The sequence below is a fragment of the Aquarana catesbeiana genome, linkage group LG08 (assembly GCF_042186555.1).
Source record: "Aquarana catesbeiana isolate 2022-GZ linkage group LG08, ASM4218655v1, whole genome shotgun sequence".
Classification (NCBI taxonomy): Eukaryota; Metazoa; Chordata; class Amphibia; order Anura; family Ranidae; genus Aquarana; species Aquarana catesbeiana.
In genome coordinates this window covers 66653545-66676417 of record NC_133331.1, presented here as the reverse complement: position 1 = coordinate 66676417, position 22873 = coordinate 66653545, and the positions used below count along the sequence as shown (strand labels likewise).

Here is a 22873-nt window from a genome sequence, read left to right as displayed (position 1 = left end):
TCTTGGCTTATAGTCTCTGGTTATGACTGTGAAAAAAAAAAAAAGAATAAGAAACTGTAGTCTGAATAATTTTATATATCTATCTATATATATATATCTATATATATATATATATATCTATATATATATATATAGATATATATATATAGATATATATATATATATCTATATATATATAGATATATATATATCTATAAAAATATAAAAACGATCAGATGGGATTGCTGCACTTAAAATTTATTTATAGTCAAGGGAGACCTGATCCAAATAATGTGGCAGTGCAACCTTATCCAAAAAGTTTGGAAAACTATATTCCAAATCCTATCGGATATATCGGATCAATTTATACCTCCAGCGCCTGACTTGGCGATCCTAAACCTCTCCATAGACTCGGTCACACAACCCATTAGGCATGTAGCCATTCACATTCTACTAGCGGCCAGATTGTCCATAACTAGATTGTGGAAAACGGATAGGGTCCCATCCATTGAAAGCACTGGAAATGGTAAACCTCCACTATGGATATGAAATTACTATGGCATCTAGCGGTATTTATCTGAAAAAAGAAAAAAAGAGCATGGCTACCCTGGGAACGGTGGTCTGGATCTGTGCAGTTCCTCTCAAATGGTTAAGTTACAACTCGTTCAGTCATTACTTAGCAGTAAGTCAGACTCCAAGGTTCCAAACTTGCCCTAATATAGGTTACGGTAATGGCTACTCTCAAACCTCCCTTAGGTGCCAAAAGAGATCCCATTGGGGGTTCCTGGGGGAGTGACAACCTACGATCTCAAGACAACCTATACATGTTATATAGCATTAGAGCAGATTTTCCTGTTAACAGTTTCATAAACATGTTTCTGTATTTTATTTTTTAATTTTTATTTTTTCCCAACAACCTGCGATGATTTGTATACGATGTAGATTGTCTACATTGTCTTCTTATGTTATACTATAAACAATAAAAAATTACTGATGAAAAAAAAAAAAGTATTTAGAAATAAATCAAATTCCATTCCATGTCAAATGCATGACCTACGGACTAAGACTGGGATGTCATTAAAGTTCATGTGTGCGTCCTAATACTTTTGGTAATATAGTGTGTGTGTGTATATATATATATATATATGAGAAATGTTGAGGGTGGAGTACACACGATCCAGATGTAGCAGTGCAAGCAATCAGACCCTTCCAGGTCATATATAGAAAAAACAATCAGATGGGATTGCTGCACTTAAAATTTATTTAGAAAAAATCTAATTCAAATTCCATTCAGTGTCAAATGCATGATGGTTTCGGGCTGTACAGATAGCGCCCTTCTTGAGAGCAAGACACATACAATGATAATGGTTTTTACAAGCATATTTATACACTCCTATCTCATGTGAGATCAATTAATCAATCAATCATTTTGTACCAATGGGAAAAATCAACCAATGCAAAAAAAATATAGGTATATAAGAAATCATGGATCATCAAGTGCTATCACTTTTCCTATCACATTCGATATACGCTGAGAAAAAAACAAAAAAACAAAACACATAATAAATAAACATATCAAAGAAATAAATATAAATCAAAATCAGAATTGAATCCGTTCAGCCATGATGTGTATAAATGGTGTACCCATTCAACCTCAAGTTTTCTAAGGGTTAATTCCTTATTTCCTCCATGTCTGTTCCTAGGTATACCATCTATCACCATAGATCTTAACGATACTGATCAGATTTAAGGATCGTCGAGGTCGAACGATATATGACAGATTGGTTAAATCTGATCAGTATCGTCCTCCCTCACCTCTTACAACCTTTCTAGGACCACGCAACTTTGGCTAATTTCCCTGTTTATACTGCATTCAATGTAACAGTATGATCAAAGGGAAATCTTACTCCCATCCACATAGAGGGGAGAACATTGATATTAACCACTTAAGGACCAGCCTCGTTTTGGAATTTAGGTGTTTCCATGTTTAAAACTGTTTTTTTTGCTAGAAAATTACTTAGAACCCCCAAACATTATATATTGTTTTTTTTTCTAACACCCTAGAGAATAAAATGCCGGTCATTGCAATACTTTTTTTTAACCACTTGCCGACCGCCTCACGCATATATACGTGAACAGAGCGGCACGGGCAGGCAAAATCACGTACCTGGTACGTGATTGCCTTCCCGCGGGCGGGGGGTCCGATCGGACCCCCCCCCCCCCCCGGTGCCAGCGGTAGTCGGCATTTGTCTAGGAGCGATCAGAGATGAGGGGGAGGCCATCCGATCGTGGCCCCCCTCGCGATCGCTCCCAGCCAATGAGAAACATCCCCTGCCTGTGTATAGTACACACAGGCAGAGGATGTGATGTCATCTCTCCTCGGCTTGGCAGTTTCCGTTCCGACGCCGAGGAGAGAAGACATCCGAGTAAGTGTAAAACACAAACACACACAGTAGAACATGCCAGGCACACTAAACACCCCCGATCGCCCCCCGATCCCCCCCCCAATCACCCCCCCCCCCGTCACAAACTGACACCAAGCTGTTTTTTTTTTTTTTTTCCTGATTACTGATTGGTGTCAGTTTGTGACAGTTAGAAGTGGTAGGGCAGTGAGTATTAGCCCCCTGTAGGTCTAGGGTACCCCCCTAATAAAGTTTTAACCCCTTGATCACCCCCCGTCACCAGTGTCGCTAAGCGATCATTTTTCTGATCGCTGTATTAGTGTCGCTGGTGACGCTAGTTAGTGAGGTAAATATTGAGGTTCGCCGTCAGCGTTTTATAGCGACAGGGACCCCCATATACTACCTAAAAAATGTTTTAACCCCTTGATTACCCCCTAGGTAACCCTTTCACCACTGGTCACTGTATAACCGTTACGGGTGACGCTGGTTAGTTTGTTTATTTTTTATAGTGTCAGGGCACCCGCCGTTTATTACCGAATAAAGGTTTAGCCCCCCGATCGCCCGGCGGTGATATGCGTCGCCCCAAGCAGCGTCAGATTAGCGCCAGTAGCGCTAACACCCACGCACGCAGCATACGCCTCCCTTAGTGGTATAGTATCTGAACGGATCAATATCTGATCCGATCAGATCTATACTAGCGTCCCCAGCAGTTTAGGATTCCCAAAAACGCAGTGTTAGCGGGATCAGCCCAGATACCTGCTAGCACCTGCATTTTGCCCCTCCGCCCAGCCCAGCCCAGCCCACCCAAGTGCAGTATCGATCGATCACTGTCACTTACAAAACACTAAACACATAACTGCAGCGTTCGCAGAGTCAGGCCTGATCCCTGCGATCGCTAACAGTTTTTTTGGTAGCGTTTTGGTGAACTGGCAAGCACCAGCGGCCTAGTACACCCCGGTCATAGTCAAACCAGCACCGCAGTAACACTTGGTGACGTGGCGAGTCCCATAAGTGCAGTTCAAGCTGGTGAGGTGGCTAGCACAAGTAGTGTCCCGCTGCCACCAAGAAGACAAACACAGGCCCGTCGTGCCCATAGTGCCCTTCCTGCTGCATTCGCCAATCCTAATTGGGAATTTTCTTTATGTCCTCCCGAGTACCCCTACCCAACGAACCCCCCCAAAAAAGATGTCGTGTCTGCAGCAAGCGCGGATATAGGCGTGACACCCGCTATTATTGTCCCTCCTGTCCTGACAATCCTGGTCTTTGCATTGGTGAATGTTTTGAACGCTACCATGCACTAGTTGAGTATTAACGTAGGGTACAGCATTGCACAGAATAGGACACACTTTCACAGGGTCTCCCAAGATGCCATCGCATTTTGAGAGACCCGAACCTGGAACCGGTTACAGTTATAAAAGTTAGTTACAAAAAAAATTTAAAAAAAAAAAAAAAAACACAAACAAAAATAAAAAAAATAAATAGTTGTCGTTTTATTGTTCTCTCTCTCTATATTCTCTCTCTAGTATTTTGCAGACCTCACTTTTTGTCACAAAGTTTTGAAAATTGAAAAAAGAAAAAAAAAAAAATTTTTCTGGTCTTTCTTCATTTTCAAAAACAAATGAGAGCTGCAAAATACTCACCATGCCTCTTAGCAAATAGCTTGGGGTGTCTACTTTCCAAAATGGGGTCATTTGGGGGGGGGGGGTTTGTGCCATCATGGCATTTTATGGCCTTCAAAACTGTGATAGGCAGCGAGGAGTGAAATCAAAAATTTTCACCCTTAGAAATCCTGAAGGCGGTGCTTGGTTTTTGGGGCCCCGTACGCGGCTAGGCTCCCAAAAAGTCCCACACATGTGGTATCCCCATACTCAGGAGAAGCAGCTGAATGTATTTTGGGGTGCAATTCCACATATGCCCATGGCCTATGTGAGCGATATATCATTTAGTGACAACTTTTTGTAAATTTTTTTTTTTTTTTTTTGTCATTATTCAATCACTTGGGACAAAAAAATTAATATTCAATGGGCTCAACATGCCTCTCAGCAATTTCCTTGGGGTGTCTACTTTCCAAAATGGGGTCATTTGGGGGGGTTTTGTACTGCCCTGCCATTTTAGCACCTCAAGAAATGACATAGGCAGTCATAAACTAAAAGCTGTGCAAATTCCAGAAAATGTACCCTAGTTTGTAGACGCTATAACTTTTGCGCAAACCAATAAATATACGCTTGTTGACATTTTTTTTACCAAAGACATGTGGCCGAATACATTTTGGCCTAAATGTATGACTAAAATTGAGTTTATTGGATTTTTTTTATAACAAAAAGTAGAAAATATCATTTTTTTTCAAAATTTTCGGTCTTTTTCCGTTTATAGCGCAAAAAATAAAACCGGCAGAGGTGATCAAATACCATCAAAAGAAAGCTCTATTTGTGGGAAGAAAAGGACGCAAATTTCGTTTGGGTACAGCATTGCATGATCGCGCAATTAGCAGTTAAAGCGACGCAGTGCCGAATTGTAAAAAGTGCTCTGGTCAGGAAGGGGGTAAAACCTTCCGGGGCTGAAGTGGTTAACACCGTATTTGCGCAGCGGTCTTACAAATGCGCTTTTTTTTGGAAAAAATTCACTTTTTTGAATAAAAAAATAAGACAACAGTAAAGCCCATTTTTTTTTTATATTGTGAAAGATAATGTTACGCCGCGTAAATTGATATCCAACATGTCACACTTCAAAATTGCGCCCGCTCGTGGAATGGCGTCAAACTTTTACCCTCAAAAATCTGTACAGGTTTAAAAAATTCTACAGGTTGCATGTTTTGCGTTACAGAGGAGGTCTAGGGCTAGAATTATTGCTCTCGCTCTACCGATCGCGGCGATACCTCACATGTGTGGTTTGACCACCGTTTTCATATGCGGACGCTACTCACGTATGCGTTCGCTTCTGCGCGCGAGCTCGTCAGGACGGGGCGTTTAAAAACATTTTTTTTTTTTTCTTATTGATTTTATAGGATTTTATTTATTTTACACGGTTTAAAAAAAAAATTGTGTCACTTTTATTCCTATTACAAGGAATGTAAACATTCCTTGTAATAGAAAAAAGCATGACAGGACCTCTTAAATATGAGATCTGGGGTCAAAAAGACCTCAGATCTCATATTTACACTAAAATGCAAAAAAAAAAAAAAACGACATTGAAAAAAATATGCCTTTAAGACGTATGGGCGGAAGTGACATTTTGACGTCGCTTCCGCCCTGCAGTGTCATGGAGACGAGTGGGCGCCATCTTCCCCTCACTCGTCTCCAGGCACAGCAAGGGGACAGACGCGATCGTCTCCGCCGCTGCCGACAGCTCCAGTAAGGAGGGGAGGGGGTGGCTCTATCCCGCCACCGATAAAAGTGATCTCGCGGCGATACCGCCGCAGAGACCACTTTTACCTTGTAGCCGACCGCCGTACGAAAACGGGGATACCAGGGATATGGCAGCTAGCTGCTGTCATAACAACGGTATCCGCCGGCAAAGTTAGGACGTACATCGGCGTGCGGCAGTCGGCAAGTGGTTTAAGTATCATTACACTTGTCAATCATCTTATGTTGTATACATAATAAAATGTCCATGTGGCTTATTGTATGTAAGTGAAACCACTCAAAAGGTTAAAGATAGAATAGCTAGACATAAGTATTCCATCAGAGATAAATTAGACAAATTACCTTTAGCCCGACAATTTTTAGAAAAAGGACACACCGTTTCTCAATTAAGATCTATGGTGATAGATGGTATACCCAGGAACAGACGTGGAGGAAATAGGGAATTAACCCTTAGAAAATGGGAGGTTCAATGGATACAACGTTTAAACACATTATGGGCGAACGGATTCAATTCTGATTTTGATTTATATTTATTTCTTTGATATGTTTATTTATTATGTGTTTTGTTTTTTTGTTTTTTCTCAGCGCTTATCGAATGTGATAGGAAAAGTGATAGCACCTGATCATCAATGATTTCTTATATACCTATATTTTTTTTGCATTGGTTGATTTTTCCCATCGGTACAAAATGATTGATTGATTAATTGATCTCATATGAGATAGGAGTGTATAAATATGCTTGTAAAAACCATTATCATTGTATGTGTCTTGCTCTGAAGAAGGGCGCTATCTGTACAGCCCGAAACCATCATGCATTTGACACTGAATGGAATTTGAATTTGATTTTTGTCTAAATAGATTTTATGTGCAGCAATCCCATCTGATTGTTTTTTTCTATATATGACCTGGAAGGGTCTGATTGCTTGCACTGCTACATCTGGATCATGTGCACTCCACCCTCAACATTTGTGTGTATATATATATATATATATATATATATATATATATATACACTATATTACCAAAAGTATTAGGACGCACACATGAACTTTAATGGCATCCCAGTCTTAGTCTGTAGGGTTCAATATTGAGTTGGCCCACCCTTTGCAGCTATAACAGCTTCAACTCTTCTGGGAAGGCTGTCCACAAGGTTTATGAGTGTGTCTATGGGAATGTTTGCACCATCTTCAAAACACACTGCAGTTGCGATCAATGATGTGTCAATCATAACTTAACGACACCCCAAACACAGGTCACAAAGGCAGTGAGTTTGCCTGCACTGGATCCCATGGTATTGGATCTCCTATTCAAAATGAATGGGCTCCTAACACACTGCACTGAATCACATGTGAATTGAAAAAGAATGCGCTGCGCATGCCTGTTCAGTTCATAGTGTGAACCAGGGCCTAATGTTTTAAAAACTTTGTGTATAGCCAGCTTTAGTGTGCTTTAGACTGGATAGAAATGGAAGGGAAATCAAAAAGTTGGAGTTGTCACCAGAACAGGAATAGAGTGGAAATGTTCCAGTGGGGACACATATTCCAGTGACTACTGTCTATGAGGGGATTTACAGCTGGAGAGATTTCATTCTGTTGTTTCTAAGGCCCCTTTCACACTGGGGAGGGAGGTGCGTTGGCGGGAAAGCGCCGCTATTTTTAGCAGTGCTTTGCGGTCATTTTAGCGGCGGTATTCGGCCGCTAGCGGGGCGGTTTTACCCCCCGCTAGCGACCGAGAAAGGGTTAAAAAACCACTGCAAAGTGCCTCAGTGGCGCTTTGCCGGCAGTATAGCCGCGCTGTCCCATTGATTTCAATGGGCAGAAGTGGTGAAGGAGCGGTATACACACCGCTCCTAGGATGTTGCTAGCAGGACTTTTTTTCCCGTCCTGCCAGCGCACCGCTCCAGTGTGGAAGCCCTCGGGGCTTTCACATTGGAGACACAGCAGCGGCCCTTTCAGGGCGCTTTGCAGGCGCTATTTTTAGCGCTATAGCGCCTGCAAAGTGCCCCAGTGTGAAAGGGGTCTAAATGATAAGAAGTGAAGGTAGATCTTATAAATGGGACAAGGGCAGTAAAAAAGCCAACAGTGGTTTTAATCCTTCCTTTCTCTATCTAAAATGGAACAAAAAAAAAACAGTTTTGGCTGTAGATACACTTTAATTAAAGCTGAACTCCAGGCACAAAAATATCCATTCCGATATATTCCAAAGGATACAAATCAATTTTCTGCCCTACGAATAAATTTATAAACCAAGATATTACCTTGTAAAAGTTGCAATGCCATCAGCACTGTACTGTACATGTGTAGCCTGAGTAAAGCTGTGGGAAGGACCCAACAAACTTCACCCACTACAGAAACCTACAGGAGGGGGAGGAGACGAGACCAGTCTCCCTGCACAAGGAGAGAGAGCAGCAGTGAGTGGTCTTTATTACAGGAAAAGTCTCACACTGGATTACTGCACAGATCTGGAAGAAATACATAAAGCACACCATGATTCAAGGAACAATACACAAGATAAATGGATTTAGACAATATTTGTTTATCCACTTAGTGCCCGTGCTATAGCCGAAAGACGGCTACAGCGCGGATGCCAATTGCCGGGAGGGTGTCCCTGGACATCCTACTGTTTACTTCCGCGATGCGCGCTCCCGCGGACATGTATCAGGGAAAATCTGTTCTGGCCGTGTCCCTTGGACATAGCCAGTCACAGATCGCTGTAAATGGCCAATCACAGCGGCCGTTTACAGCACGATCGGAGCTTCCAATGAGAGATGATCTCATATGTAAACATATGAGATCATCTCTCATCACCGACTCTCCCTCCTCACACAGAGACAGCGTGTGAGGAGGGAGAGCAAACGGCTGCAGCGGTGAGTGTCAAAAAAAGGAAAATAAAGTGACCACAGTGCCACATGTCCCCACTGCAATCTGTCCTCAGTGCCACCTGTCAGTGCCATCTGTCCCCAGTGCCACATATTAGTGCCATCTGTCATCAGTGCCACCTGTCAGTGTCACGTGCCATCTGTTATCAGTGTCACATGTCATCAGTGCCACGTATTAGTGCCATCTGTCATCAGTGCCATGTATTAGTGCCATGTGTCATCAGTGCCACATATTAGTGCCATCTGTCATCAGTGCCACGTATTAGTGCCATCTGTCATCAGTGCCACGTATTAGTGCCATCTGTCATCAGTGCCACGTATTAGTGCCATCTGTCATCAGTGCCACGTATCAGTGCCACGTATCAGTGCCATCTGTCATCAGTGCCACGTCAGTGTCACGTGCCATTGTCCTGGTGCTCCAGGACCTTCAAAAGTGTAATAGTCAACAAGTTAAATGTTAGGTGTAATTTATGCTCCTTGAACACCTGATGGTGCTCCCTGCATGATGGGCCTCTCTAGGTGGCTCGGCTGTGAAAAGTCCCACACACGTGGTATCGTAATACTCAGGAGGAGTAGCAGAATGTATTTTGGGGTGTCATTTGTGGTAGACACATGCCATGTGAGAGAAATAACCTATTACAATGACAATTTTGTGCAAAAAAAATATTTTCATTTTGTAAAGAATTGTGGGGAAAAATGACAACATCAAAAACCTCACCATGCATCTTACTAATACCTTGGAATGTCTACTTTCAAAAAAGGGGTCATTTGGGGGGTATTTTTTCCTGGCATGTTCGGGTCGCAAGAAATGAGATGAGAGGCAGTCAGTACATCAGATGTGATCAGTTTTCTATGATTTGCACCACAGCTTGTAGACTCTCTAACTTTCACAAAGACCAAATAATATCCACTAATTTGCTAATTAATAGTCCTGTGAGCCTCCAGGTGGTTGACCAAATCAGGTCTCCAAAGTAGTGTATCTTACAAATGATCAGCTACTAACATTACGCATGTCTCATATACCATGCAAGATAATCAAATCAAGTTATAAAACGCTGTGCTATCAAAATGATAAATATATATATAATTAATAAAGTGGTATTGTGCTCTCTCGTGACATGTATAAAATGTCCAAAATACTATACATTAATGTGCAATAAACTTCAATAAATAAATGAATTAATAAGAGAGCTTCAATAAGCCTGTGAAAAATATATATAAATATTCCAAATATTTGTGCAATATTCAAACAAATAATAAAAAAAATTTCAAGAAAAAAAATCATTCATGCGATTCAGTGTTGCATCCATGCAATACAGTGCTGTATCTCTGTAATTCAGTCATAGTGCAATGTTCAAACAATACTAGATAAAAAATTCCAAAGAAATATCATCCATGCGATTCAGTGTTGCATCTGTGCGATTCGGTGCTGTGTAGCTTAGTGCTATGATCAAATTAGCAGTCCATAAACATTCCAAAATCCATCCATGTGTTCAGTGAACACAAACTAAAGTGCTGTGTGCTCATATAAGTGCTCCCCCCAGGTGATAGCCCCTCACCTTAGGGGGTGTGACCTTGTGATTAAGCTTGGTCAAAATGCGCCTTAGAACCTCTATGGGTTTGGTATTGTATGCTGGATCCTCGATAGGTTACACTTGTGCCTCTGTTCCTAACAGCAGTCCAGTTTATACCTTTATTACCCTTATTTAAAATCACAATAAAAACCCACAATGGGTACTCACAATGTCAAGGCGCGTACAGTGCGCCACTCTAAAACAGCGGTAACGATCGAGTGACGGCAGCCAGTAATGGGGTGGCGTACTAATCGTTCCCAGCAGATGGTGTGTGTAGCGTTCCGTCCTGTCCCCTTCCCCCACTAGTTTGGGTTATTTTTTACCAAAGATATGTAGCAGTATAAATTGTGGCCACAATTTCTGAAGAAAAAATTCATCATTTGCAAAATTTTATCACGGAAACTAAGAAAAATGTGTTTTTTATTCAAAATTTTCGGTCTTTTTTCATTTATAGCGCAAAAAATAAAAAACCCAGAGGTGATTAAATACCACCAAAAGAAAGCTCTATTTGTGGGGAAAAAAAGGACAAAAAAATCATTTGGGTACAGTTTTATATGACTGAGTAATTGTCATTCAAAGTGTGACAGCGCTGAAAGCTGAAAATTGGTCTGGTCACGAGGGGGGTTTAAGTGCCCGGTAGGCAAGTGGTTAAAGGGCCAAAAGAGAGAAGGAGAGCCAAGCTGGGAGAGGGGGAGCTTGCAGAAAAATTCAAGATTTGCACATAACTTCAGCTGCTCTTATTTCTGGATCTAGTGATTCTGCTATGTGGATCTGATTGAGGATAACCTTCTCTTTTGCCCTTTTTTACCATGGTTCAGCTTACTTTGATGAGGCTCAATGCTACGTTTACGTGAACAATACTGTAGTTCTCCTGTAACCTTTTTTTGTCATCAATGAAAGTAAAATAAAAAAATAAAAAATAAAAAAGACTTTCAGCCTCATAAACCGTGTTGGTGCTGGTTGATGTGTCCCATTGGCGCTCTCTATCATCCTGACTTTGCTGCTACCGCATTAAAACGATTGCGGCGTTCCTGGGATCGCCCATACGGAATTGTGTGTACAAGTTAATGCACATAAAGACAGGGTTACCGCTGCACTTTATAACGCAGAGCTCTCCCAGTGATGGGTGAAATGTGCCCTGAAACTTTATCACGCTCATAATTCCTCCACGAATCAATCATGTCTTTGTTTAACTACGTGTTATTAAAGCCTTTACCGCTCTTGGCTTCACCTTGCTCCATTAAGTAACAAAAGGAGCCGTTAGTGGGAGAGAGCGAGCTAATTTCCGCGGGCTTGTCTCATTTTATTAGCAGATTTTAAAGGTACTGGCAGAGGCTTGTATATGATGAGTGGGGTGGGGGGGGGGGGTGCAGCGTGGTACGGCCGCAGTAAACACTCAGAGTACGATTGCGACAATTCACAACAAACCCGGCGGGAGGGCACCTGACCGGGAACACTCACAGTATTTACCAGCATTGCATAGCAGGAGATTCCCAGGAAGGATGGCATGTCCCTATCCTTTCCCTATCCATCTGGAAGTTCTCCCTGCCGCTAATTACTGTCCCTACCAGACAGGTGATCTGTCCTTACACTTACACATGCCAAGCCCAGTAGCCAGGGTCTTAACCACTTCAGCCCCAGAAAAATTTGCCCCCTTAACCACTTAAGGACCAGCCTCGTTTTGGAATTTAGGTGTTTTTGCTAGAAAATTACTTAGAACCCCCAAACATTATATATTGTTTTTTTTTTTTCTAACGCCCTATAGAAGAAAATGGCAGTCATTGCAATACTTTTTTTCAAACCGTATTTGCGCAGCGGTCTTACAAGCGCGCTTTTTTTGGAAAAAATTCAAGTAAAGTTAGCCCAATTTTTTTTTATATTGTGAAAGATAATGTTACGCAGAGTAAATTGATACCCAACATGTCACACTTCAAATTTGCGCCCGCTCGTGGGATGGCGTCAAACTTTTACCATCAAAAATCTCCATAGGCGACGTTTAAAAAATTCTACAGGTTGCATGTTTTGCGTTACAGAGGAGGTCTAGGGCTAGAATTATATCTCTCGCTCTACCGATCGCAACAATACCTCACATGTGTGGTTTGACCACCGTTTTCATATGCGGGCGCTACTCATGTATGCGTTCGCTTCTGCGCGCGAGCTCATCGGGACGGGGTGTTTAAAATTTTTTTTTTTCTTATTCATTTTATATGATTTTATTTATTTTTACACTGTTTAAATAAAAAAAAAAAATTGTGTCACTTTTATTCCTATTACAAGGAATGTAAACATCCTTGTAATAGAAAAAAAGCATGACAGGACCTCTTAAATATGAGATCTGGGGTCAAAAAGACCTCACATCTCATATTTACACTAAAATGCAATTAAAAAAGTCATTTAAAAAAATGACGTTTTGACGTCGCTTCCGCCCTGCAGTGTCATGGAGACGAGTGGGCACCATCTTCCCCTCACTGGTCTCCAGGCACAGCAAGGGGACAGACGCGATCGCCTCCGCCGCTACTGACGGCTCCGGTAAGCGGCGGAGGGCACCGGATCGCTACGGGGGGGGGCCTCTCCCGCCACAGATAAAAGTGATCTCGCAGCGAATCCGCCACAGAGACTACTTTATTTTGTAGCCGACCGCCGCACGAAAACGGAGATACCGGGGTTATGGCAGCTAGCTGCTGCTATAACAACGTTATCCGCCGACAAAGTTAGGCGTGCAGCGGTCGGCAAGTGGTTAATGACCAGGCCATTTTTTGCGATACGGCACTGTGTCGCTTTAACTGACAATTGCGCGGTTGTGTTTTTTTACCCACAAATATAGCTTTCTTTTGGTGGCATTTGATCACCTCTGCAGTTTTTATTTTTTGCGCTATAAACAAAAAAAGATCGACAATTTAAAAAAAATTTTTTTTTTTAACTTTCTGCTATAATACTTATCCAAAAAATAAAAAAATAAATTTATTCATCAGTTTAGGCCGATATATATTCTTCTACATATTTTTGGTAAAAAAGAAATCTCAATAGGTGTATATTGATTGGTTTGCGCAAAAGTTAATGCGTCTACAAACTATGGGATCGATTTAGGGACATTTATATTTTTTTATTGTTTTTACTGGTAATTGCAGCAATCTGCGATTTTTTGCAGGACTGCGACATTGCGGCGGACAAATCTGACCCCAAATTATACTTTTTGTGGACCAGTGACATTATTACATTGCTCAGTGCTATAAAAATGCACTGATCAATGTAAAAATGACACTAGCAGTGAAGGGGTTAACACTAGGGGGCGATCAAGGGGTTAAGTGTGTTCCCTGGGTGTGTTCTAACTGTAAGGGGGATGGGCTCACTGAGACATGACAGAGATCACTGTTCTCGATCACTGGGAACAGAAGATCTCTGACATGTCATTGGGCAGAACAGGGAATTGCCTTGTTTACATAGGCAGTTCTCCGTTCTGCCTCTGTACACAGCGATTGTGGGTCGCCGGCAGACATTGAGTCTGTGGGACCCACGGGCACACTGCCGCAGCTATCCTCCTTGCACGTACCAATGTACAGTTTTGTCGGTTCCTGCAGGTAAGCTGACCTGCCGTAGTAAATGTACATGAGTTGGTCGGCAAAGGGTTAAATAGACTCTGCCTGACCCAAGATGGCCCCTAGAGTCACATGGGGCTGTAGCATCCAACCGGATAGCACCCCTAGTGACTAGTGACTAGAGCAGTGGTTCTCAACTCCTGTCCTCAGGGCCCACTAACAGGCCAGGTTTGCAAGATAACTGAAATACATCACAGGTGATATAATTTGCTGCTTAGTGATTGCAGTATTCTAGTCTGCATCTCCCCAAGGTAATACTTAAAATGTGGCCTGTTAGTGGGTCCTGAGGATAGGAGTTGAGAACCACTGGACTAGAGCACTCCCCTGCAATGCCCTGTGGTTCAGCGCCACCTGCAGTGGAGAAGGCAGACTGCACCTGCCTACATGTGTTTTCCAGAAGGGACCAAGGCATGGTGTTGGGTGTCTGTGTTTGCACTGTACCGAGACATTACCTTCACGATGATTGTATGTTCATTGGGAAGTGATTCAAAAGCCATATCAATTGTATCCTGCAGCTGCCAAGGCCTGATGATGTGACCTTCTGTTTTGTCTCTCTTTTATTTTCACATTCACACAAAAAGCAGAGCTCCACCCAAAAAGGGGAAGCACCACTTGTTGGCCTCCTCACCCCCTCTGCTGCTACACTTGGCAACTTTTGGGGGAAGGGGGCTTTGAGCTTTGGGGTGCACACTCTAATGCAATAGGCTGCACACACCTATGCTCTTTAGGCTATATTCTATTCTGAACAAATGTTCTTATATTAGTGGTATAAATACTGCATTATGGCCACTAGATGGAGCCGAGGAGCATAGGAAATACATAGCTCTTTGTAACACGAGATACAATGTAACAATTCAAGGGGCCTCTAGAAGGAATTAGCAAATAAATGTAACCAATTTTATAAATAGACCCCTAAGAGCCGGTTCACACTAGAAGCGGCACGACTTGCAGGTCGCCTCACCGAGGCGACCTGCACACGACTGCCACGGCGACTTGCAAGACGACTTCTGTATAGAAGTCTATGCAAGTCGCCCCCAAAGTAGTACAGGAACCTTTCTCCTAAGTCGGTGCGACTTGTGTCGCTCCGATTAGAACGGTTCCATTGTACAGAACGGGAGGCGACTTGTCAGGCGGCTAGGTCGCCTGACAAGTCGCCCCCGTGTGAACCGGCTCTTAGGGCCCATTCACACCAGGTGCGATAGGACTGTGTTTGGTGGCTATTCCGGCGCAGTGCCACCACAAGAAAAGGCAAAATGCGTGTGGTGTGGTGAAAAAAGTACGCCACGTAGGACTTTTTTTCAGCGCAGTGCGACACAAACCATCACACTGCGCTGCAGTCAATAAAAGTGTGCTGTGTGCCATGGAATTGCACAGAGCGGCCCCAAACCTCCTCTTCTCGGGTTCACTGCCGACGCTCCTGACAGAGCAGTCATTGGTAGGACCTCGCAGCAGGTGTCATCGAGGACAGGCTGTTTGAACCCAGCTCCTGATGACCAAAATAGCGGCATGGGACCTGGGATGTGGCACCTGAGCTGCAGATCATAGCAGGGCAATACTTGATTGGATTTGCTAGGCAGGATCATTTATGAATTGAGGACAACCCTGGATAGGTAAGAAGGGTCAAACAAAATCAGAAGGTTAAGCTCTTCTCTGGGCAATCCATTGTGGTGTGTTATCGCACACATGATAACATGCCTTATGCCGCGTACACACGGTCGGACTTTCCGGCATACTTGGTCCGGCGGACCAGAGTGTGCCGGACAATCCGCCCGTGTGTGGGCGGCGGCGGACTTTTCCGGCGGACTTCTTCCCAAAAGCCCGCCGGACCTAGATTTTAAACATGTTTGAAATCTTTCCGTCGGACTCAGTTTCGGGCGGAAAGTCCGCTCGTGTGTGTGCTGGTCCGACGGAAAGCCCGCTCGTGTGTGTGCTGGTCCGACAGACCAGATGCGACACGAGGGGATGGTATTGCATCTCGCGCTCGCTGCAATAGGAAAAACAAATCTTCCTATTGCGGCGAGCGCGGGGCATACCAGGCCCTTAGGTCTGGTATGGATTATAAAGGGGAACCCCGCTACGCCGAAAAAACGGCGTGGGGTCCCCCTAAAATCCATACCAGACCCCGATCCGAGCACGCAGCCTGGCCGGTCAGGAAAGGGGGTGGGGACGAGCGAGCGCCCCCCCCCCCCTCCTGAACCGTACCAGGCCGCATGCCCTCAACATGGGGGGTGGGTGCTTTGGGGGAGGGGGGCGCCCTGCGCCCCCCCCCCCAAAGCACCTTGTCCCCATGTTGATGAGGACAAGGGCCTCTTCCCGACAACCCTGGCCGTTGGTTGTCGGGGTCTGCGGGCGGGGGCTTATCGGAATCTGGGAGCCCCCTTTAATAAGGGGGCCCCCAGATCCCGGCCCCCCACCCTATGTAAATGAGTATGGGGTACATGGTACCCCTACCCATTTACCTAGGAAAAAAGTGTAAGTAATAAAACACACCACACAGGTTTTTAAAATATTTTATTAAACAGCTCCGGGGGGGGATCTTCCTCCGGCTTCGGGGGTCCCTCCGCTTCATCTTCTCCCGGCGTCCGGTTGGTTCTTCTCCGCTCTCCGGCCTCTTCTCCCGGTGTCGCAGGTCTTCGGCCGGCCCCTCCGCTCTCTTCATGTAGCTCTATTGCGAGCGGAGGTCCGGACTTCTGGGCTTCTTGGCTTCTTGGCTTGGCTTGGCTTCTCTTCTCTTCTCTTCCCCCAGATGTTGACACGACGCTCTCTCCGGCTGGACTGGTTTCTGAGGGCTGCGTTGTGACTTATATAGGCGGAGACCCCGCCCCCATATGATGTCACAGTCCCTGGGCATGCTGGGACTGTGACGTTTTAGGGGGCGTGGTCGACCACGCCCCCCGACCACGCCCCCTAAAACGTCACAGTCCCAGCATGCCCAGGGACTGTGACATCATATGGGGGCGGGGTCTCCGCCTATATAAGTCACAACGCAGCCCTCAGAAACCAGTCCAGCCGGAGAGAGCGTCGTGTCAACATCTGGGGGAAGAGAAGAGAAGCCAAGCCAAGCCAAGAAGCCAAGAAGCCCAGAAGTCCGGACCTCCGCTCGCAATAGAGCTACATGAAGAGAGCGGAGGGGCCGGCCGAAGACCTGCGACACCGGGAGAAGAGGCCGGAGAGCGGAGAAGAACCAACCGGACGCCGGGAGAAGATGAAGCGGAGGGACCCCCGAAGCCGGAGGAAGATCCCCCCCCGGAGCTGTTTAATAAAATATTTTAAAAACCTGTGTGGTGTGTTTTATTACTTACACTTTTTTCCTAGGTAAATGGGTAGGGGTACCATGTACCCCATACTCATTTACATAGGGTGGGGGGCCGGGATCTGGGGGCCCCCTTATTAAAGGGGGCTCCCAGATTCCGATAAGCCCCCGCCCGCAGACCCCGACAACCAACGGCCAGGGTTGTCGGGAAGAGGCCCTTGTCCTCATCAACATGGGGACAAGGTGCTTTGGGGGGGGGGGCGCAGGGCGCCCCCCTCCCCCAAAGCACCCACCCCCCATGTTGAGGGCATGCGGCCTGGTACGGTTCAGGAGGGGGGGGGGCGCTCGCTCGTCCCCACCCCCTTTCCTGACCGGCCAGGCTGCGTGCTCGGATCGGGGTCTGGTATGGATTTTAGGGGGACCCCACGCCGTTTTTTCGGCGTAGCGGGGTTCCCCTTTATAATCCATACCAGACCTAAGGGCCTGGTATGCCCCGCGACGGGGCTCGCAAGGTGTCAATCTAGCCGATAAAAGCGGCAAGATTGACATCCTTTTCTAGTCCCGTCGCACCTGAGAAAATGAACGGACTTGTCCGTGTGTGGGCAAGTCCGTTCATTCTGAAAGTCCGCCGGAACTCCGGCGAAAGTCCGTCGGAAAGACGGGCGGACTTAGCCCGCCGGAAAATCCCGGCGTGTGTGGGCAAGTCCGTTCGTTTTAAAGTCCGGCGCACCTGGCGGACAAAGTCCGTCGGAAAGTGTGCCGGACCAAGTAGGATAGAAAGTCCGCTCGTGTGTACGCGGCATTAGAGTGCGTTTTAACGTGTTGTTTTAAGGCAGCCTTTTCAATATGAATGGGCTGCCATCGCACCACAACAGATAAAAATTTGCACATGACCCAACTGAGGATTGCTGTTTAGAGGGCCAATGCTTGTGTAACTGAGTCCTTGAAGGACAAAATATAGGGAAGTCTGCCTATTTTTTTAAAAAAAATTAAGAAATGTACTAAAAATGTTTTTTTTTTATTTACATTTTGGAATGTGTCTGTCTGAATTTGTGCCCAGTCAACCAAAAGAATATTTTTTGAGGTCAAAAACTGATGTTGGTGTAGATCTGGATCACAATCAGCATTATGCCCTGTACACACGATCGGACATTCCGACAACAAAATCCATGGATTTTTTCCGATGGGTGTTGGCTCAAACTTGTCTTGCATACACACGGTCGCACAAAGTTGTCGAAAAATCCGATCGTTCTGAACGTGATGACGTAAAACACGTACGTCGGGACTATAAACGGGGCAGTAGCCAATAGCTTTCATCTCTTTATTTATTCTGAGCATGCGTGGCACTTTCTGCGTCGGATTTGTGTACACACGATCGGAAATTAAGCGAATGGATTTTGTTGTCGGAAAATTTTATATCCTGCTCTCAAACTTTGTGTGTCGGAAATTCCGATGGAGCCCACACATGATCGGAATTTCCGACAACACAATCCAATCGCACTTTTTTCGTCGGAAAATCCGACCGTGTGTACAGGGCATTACAGTACATCCTAATGGTGTTCAGTAGGGTTGATGTTTGGGTTGAATGCCACTCCAGTTCCTCCACACCAAACTCATCAAACCATTTCTTTATGAAGCTGGCTTTGTGTACAATGTCATGTTGGAAAAGGTCTGGCTTATAATTGGGCTTTCAGTTCATCCCAAAGGTGTTCAGTTGAGGTCCAGGCCACTCAAGTTCCTCCACACCAAACTGGCCAAACCATGTCTATATGGAGCTAGCTTTGTGCACAGGGGGAAACTCAAATTGTAAAAGGGTCTTCTCCAGACTTTTGCCGCAGCTGTCTACAATGTTTTTGTATACTGTAGCATTACCAGTACTCTTTACTTGAGACACCAATCATTTGGAGAGAGAGGGAATCCCCATACTTTAGGTCACAAGAGATAGACATGATGCCTACATTTTCATGTATAGTGTTTCTTTAGTGTACAGATTGTATTCTGTTGTCTTACTGGCTTCTCATTATTTCCACCTCCAGGTCCAGTGGAACATGTTCATCTAAGAGTGCCATTTGTCGCCATTCGAAACAAAGAGGTCAACATCAGCGCTGTGGTTTGGCCATTGCATTCAGGAACGCTCACTTATTTTTGGTGGGTTGGGAATAATACCAAGGTACGATAGACATGATTGTCTTACTGCTGTCACCATCTGCTTGCCATACCACCAGCCAGAAAATGTTCATTACTGTAAAAATGACTAGGCACTTATAATGGGTTTTCTGTAACAGATTTCAAATATGTTAAAAAAACACAAAATAATGCTGCTCTGTAATAATTAATACATCATTAAATGCATTTTTAAAAATACAAGCAGGAAAAGTACCCAAATGTGATCAGGTATCAGCATCTTGCAGTTCTGGTACAACAGGGCTGGTATGTGAGAGAAAGACACAGCAAAAGGAGCCCATTTTTTCATGTGCCGACAAGAAGCATGTCAATAGGAGGAGAGAGCAGAGTGACAGAGAGATGAGCTCATCGCCGTACTGCTTTATCTTTTACAGTCCAATCAAAGGCTGGGAGTGGGTCCAGGATGACCTGGGCCATCCTGAGCTAACTGTAAACAGTGTACCTGGCATCAGCCTCTTGCAATCTCAGGACAGCAGTGGAGTGTGAGAGGAAGGAGCAGCACAAGGAGCATGCTGATAGGAGGAGAAAGAAGAGTGATGCAGGGATGAGCTCATTACTGTACTACATCTTCTATCACTGTCCAGTCACAGGCAGGTCCAGGATGACCTGGGCTCAGAGGAAATGGGTTGAATGATATGGGTCATTTGACTGAGGACATCTAAAGGCAGAAAAAAGTACTGAGGAGGAAATCTTTGGCTTGAAGGTGAACACAATGCTGGTTTTGTTATTCTAGTGTTTAATGAGCTATTCAATATTTATCTTGTTATCTTTGTCTGGAATGTCTCGTCAAGGCAAATGAGAGCAGACAAAGTAATTAGGTGTCCTACAACACGTATGGTAAGATGCCTGTTACTCCTACTTGTGTAGCCCTGTCCTCCTCCCCAGTGTGCTACTGGAAACCCTTGAAAAAACCCAAATTCCAGGTAGGGTACATGCACAGCCCCATCTGCCAGTCACTATGCAGTGCTCAATACTTCAATACATGGAGGCATGCTAAGTTACATACAAATGCCAACCTTCAGAACGTTGAAATTTGGTCTCCCTGCATTATTTTAAAGAGGACCTGTCATATTAGATATTTGCATGGTGGGAAAGTATTTGAATTTAGGAAATCACAACCGTACATTTACAGAAAACTGCATTTGGGTTTTTAAGGCACCTCAACTCTAAAGTGATATCAAAGGGAATGTGTGTGTTTTGTCATGAAGAGAAACAAATAATGTTTGCTTTAAAGCTTAGTCCTCCATCCAGCTTTCATTTACTTCCCTGCTGATAAGTGTTATAGATACACTTTAAAGTGAATGCTATAGAAACCCTGTCACCAGACCTTCAATTTCAACAAGCTTTCTATGTGATTATATGTGCATTTAATGTGTAAATGCATATTATTTACCTGTAAAATCCTCGCTTGTGTAGACATCAGATCCCTTTGCTGAGTGCCACCAACTTACATGTGATGTCAGTGGCCCCAACAAACTCAGAGATGTCACATATATAATTGCAGCCTTTCTCAACCTTGTTACCCCAGAGGAACCCCTAAAATAATTTTCAGGTCTCAGGGAACTCTTACCTAATCAATTTCTAGGGAAATAGGCCCTTACATTGGTAGTCAGGAGAAGAAGCCAACCCTTCCTGTGGTGTTCAGAATATCCCCATTAAAGACAGCTAAAAGGATCATCATCACCCTGCTGGCCCTGCCTAGTGGCTTTGACCCAGGAATTATGCAAGAACCATAAAATAAGGGATCAATCAGCTATAGCTCAAGAAACCCCTAGGAAGGGGGCCCTCAGGAAGAAGTCTAGGGCCCCCCTGAACCCTGGTTGAGAAAAGCTGCTTTATAGCAGGGGTCTACAAACCTTCTAATCAATGGGCCAGTTTACTGTCTTTCAGACTTTAGGGAGGCCAGACTGTGGCCAGTGGGAGTAGAAAATGTCCTTGTGCCCAGTGAGTGTAATCAATGCCCTATCTTTGGTGTCATTGGAACAAATAGTACCCATTGTTGGTGTCAGTCGGGGAGGAATAGTGCCCCATTGTTGATGCCAATGGAAGGAATTCTGCCCCTTCCTTGATATCAATGGAAGGAATTCTGCCCTATTGGTTTCTGTGGGAGAAATTGTGCCCAATTGTTGGCATCAGTGACAGGAATTATGCTCCGTTGATGGTGCCAGTGGATGGAATAGGGCCCCAGTGGACAAAAAATGGCAAGCAAAGGGACACACCTGGCCCCCGGGCTGCAGTTTAGAGACTCCTGCTATGGTATACCCTTCACTCAGTAGATACATAATAGATTATGCAAAGAGGAGCTGTCCCGGCATAGACAGCAATTAGGCAATCCAGAAAAGGAGTGGGCTGTGACATGCAAAGAGGGAGGGGACTTCACTAGGAAATTGACTCTTCCTGGAGAAGTCACATTTTCCAGCAAGTTCAAAGTCACATAAAAAAATCAAAATAAATAAATAAAAATTAATTAAATGGAATTGAAATTATGAATAAAAAAAAAAAACAATAAAACGTGTTTATGGAAAAACAGAAGAAAAAGTTAATATTTAAAATATTATTTTTTTTTCTGTTGTTTTACCTGCAATTTTTAAAGTTCTATTTAAGTAAATGCAAGGTATATGAATTGTTTGCAGGTCATTTATTATAGTTTAATCACTAATTGTATTGTATATTCTCTAAAATCAATCTTTTATGGGTAAACAGTGAATTGAACTCTAATTGGATGCTATTATTTATTGCACTGCGTTTTACGTTGCCTTATTGCATAAGCATGTCTCAACTCAACATCGACAGCAAGAATGTGACTTTTTTTAAGACTACCCAGAGGATTGATGAAGCATCCCCTCCATCGTGTAATGAGTCCATCACATGATCTACGACACGGGTTATTCTCCTTATAAATCCCATCACCCGCCTCATTCATCAGGTCTTAAATTATGCAGCCATTTTCTTTATGTCCTTGACTTGATTAAAGGGGCGATCTTACATTTAAATCAGGGGTGGAATCCATCTCGTTTTATGGGGTGGAAGAAAGCTTCATCACCTACCCTGCAGTCTAGATACGATGATGACTCTCTCCGCATAATGACTTAATGCACTTTATAAAGCCGTATATGTCTTTGAAGAAGATTCAGTGTTGCCATCGGGCCTGAACTGTCCTAATAGACTTGGAAAGTGTTTGGTTCATTGGTTAAAAAGCCAGTAAATGCAAATGTTAGTAAATTCAAAGAAAGGAACTGCAAGCAACTGTCACCAACATACACGTAAACACACACACACACACATATAACACATATATATACACAGTGGGGATGGAAAGTATTCAGCCCCCCTTAAATTTTTCACTATTTGTTATATTGCAGCCATTTGCTAAAATCATTTAAGTTCATTTTTTTCCTCATTAATGTACACACAGCTCCCCATACTGACAGAAAAACACATGACCAGTGTAGACCAAATGTCACCCATTCCCAATTTGCAATTCCCCCTTTACATACCAAAGAACCCCCCCATAACTTAACCACCCCATCTAAAATGATGAGACCACACCTTTTGTTTATGGAGTAAAATGGCCACAACAGCCTCTTTATTAAAACAACTCCAAATAAATAACCAATAAAATAACCAATAAAACCAACAATGACA

At 44.0% G+C, this 22873-nt stretch overlaps 1 protein-coding gene across 1 annotated transcript in view; it reads left to right on the top strand.

Moving 5' to 3' along the window:
* Nucleotides 1-22873, top strand: part of SORCS3 (sortilin related VPS10 domain containing receptor 3) — a 988335-nt gene that overhangs the window by 855663 nt on the left and 109799 nt on the right. The window contains exon 20 of the mRNA XM_073595927.1: nucleotides 19081-19214. Coding sequence (XP_073452028.1) covers nucleotides 19081-19214 — 134 coding nt within the window. The remainder of the gene's footprint in view (nucleotides 1-19080; nucleotides 19215-22873) is intronic.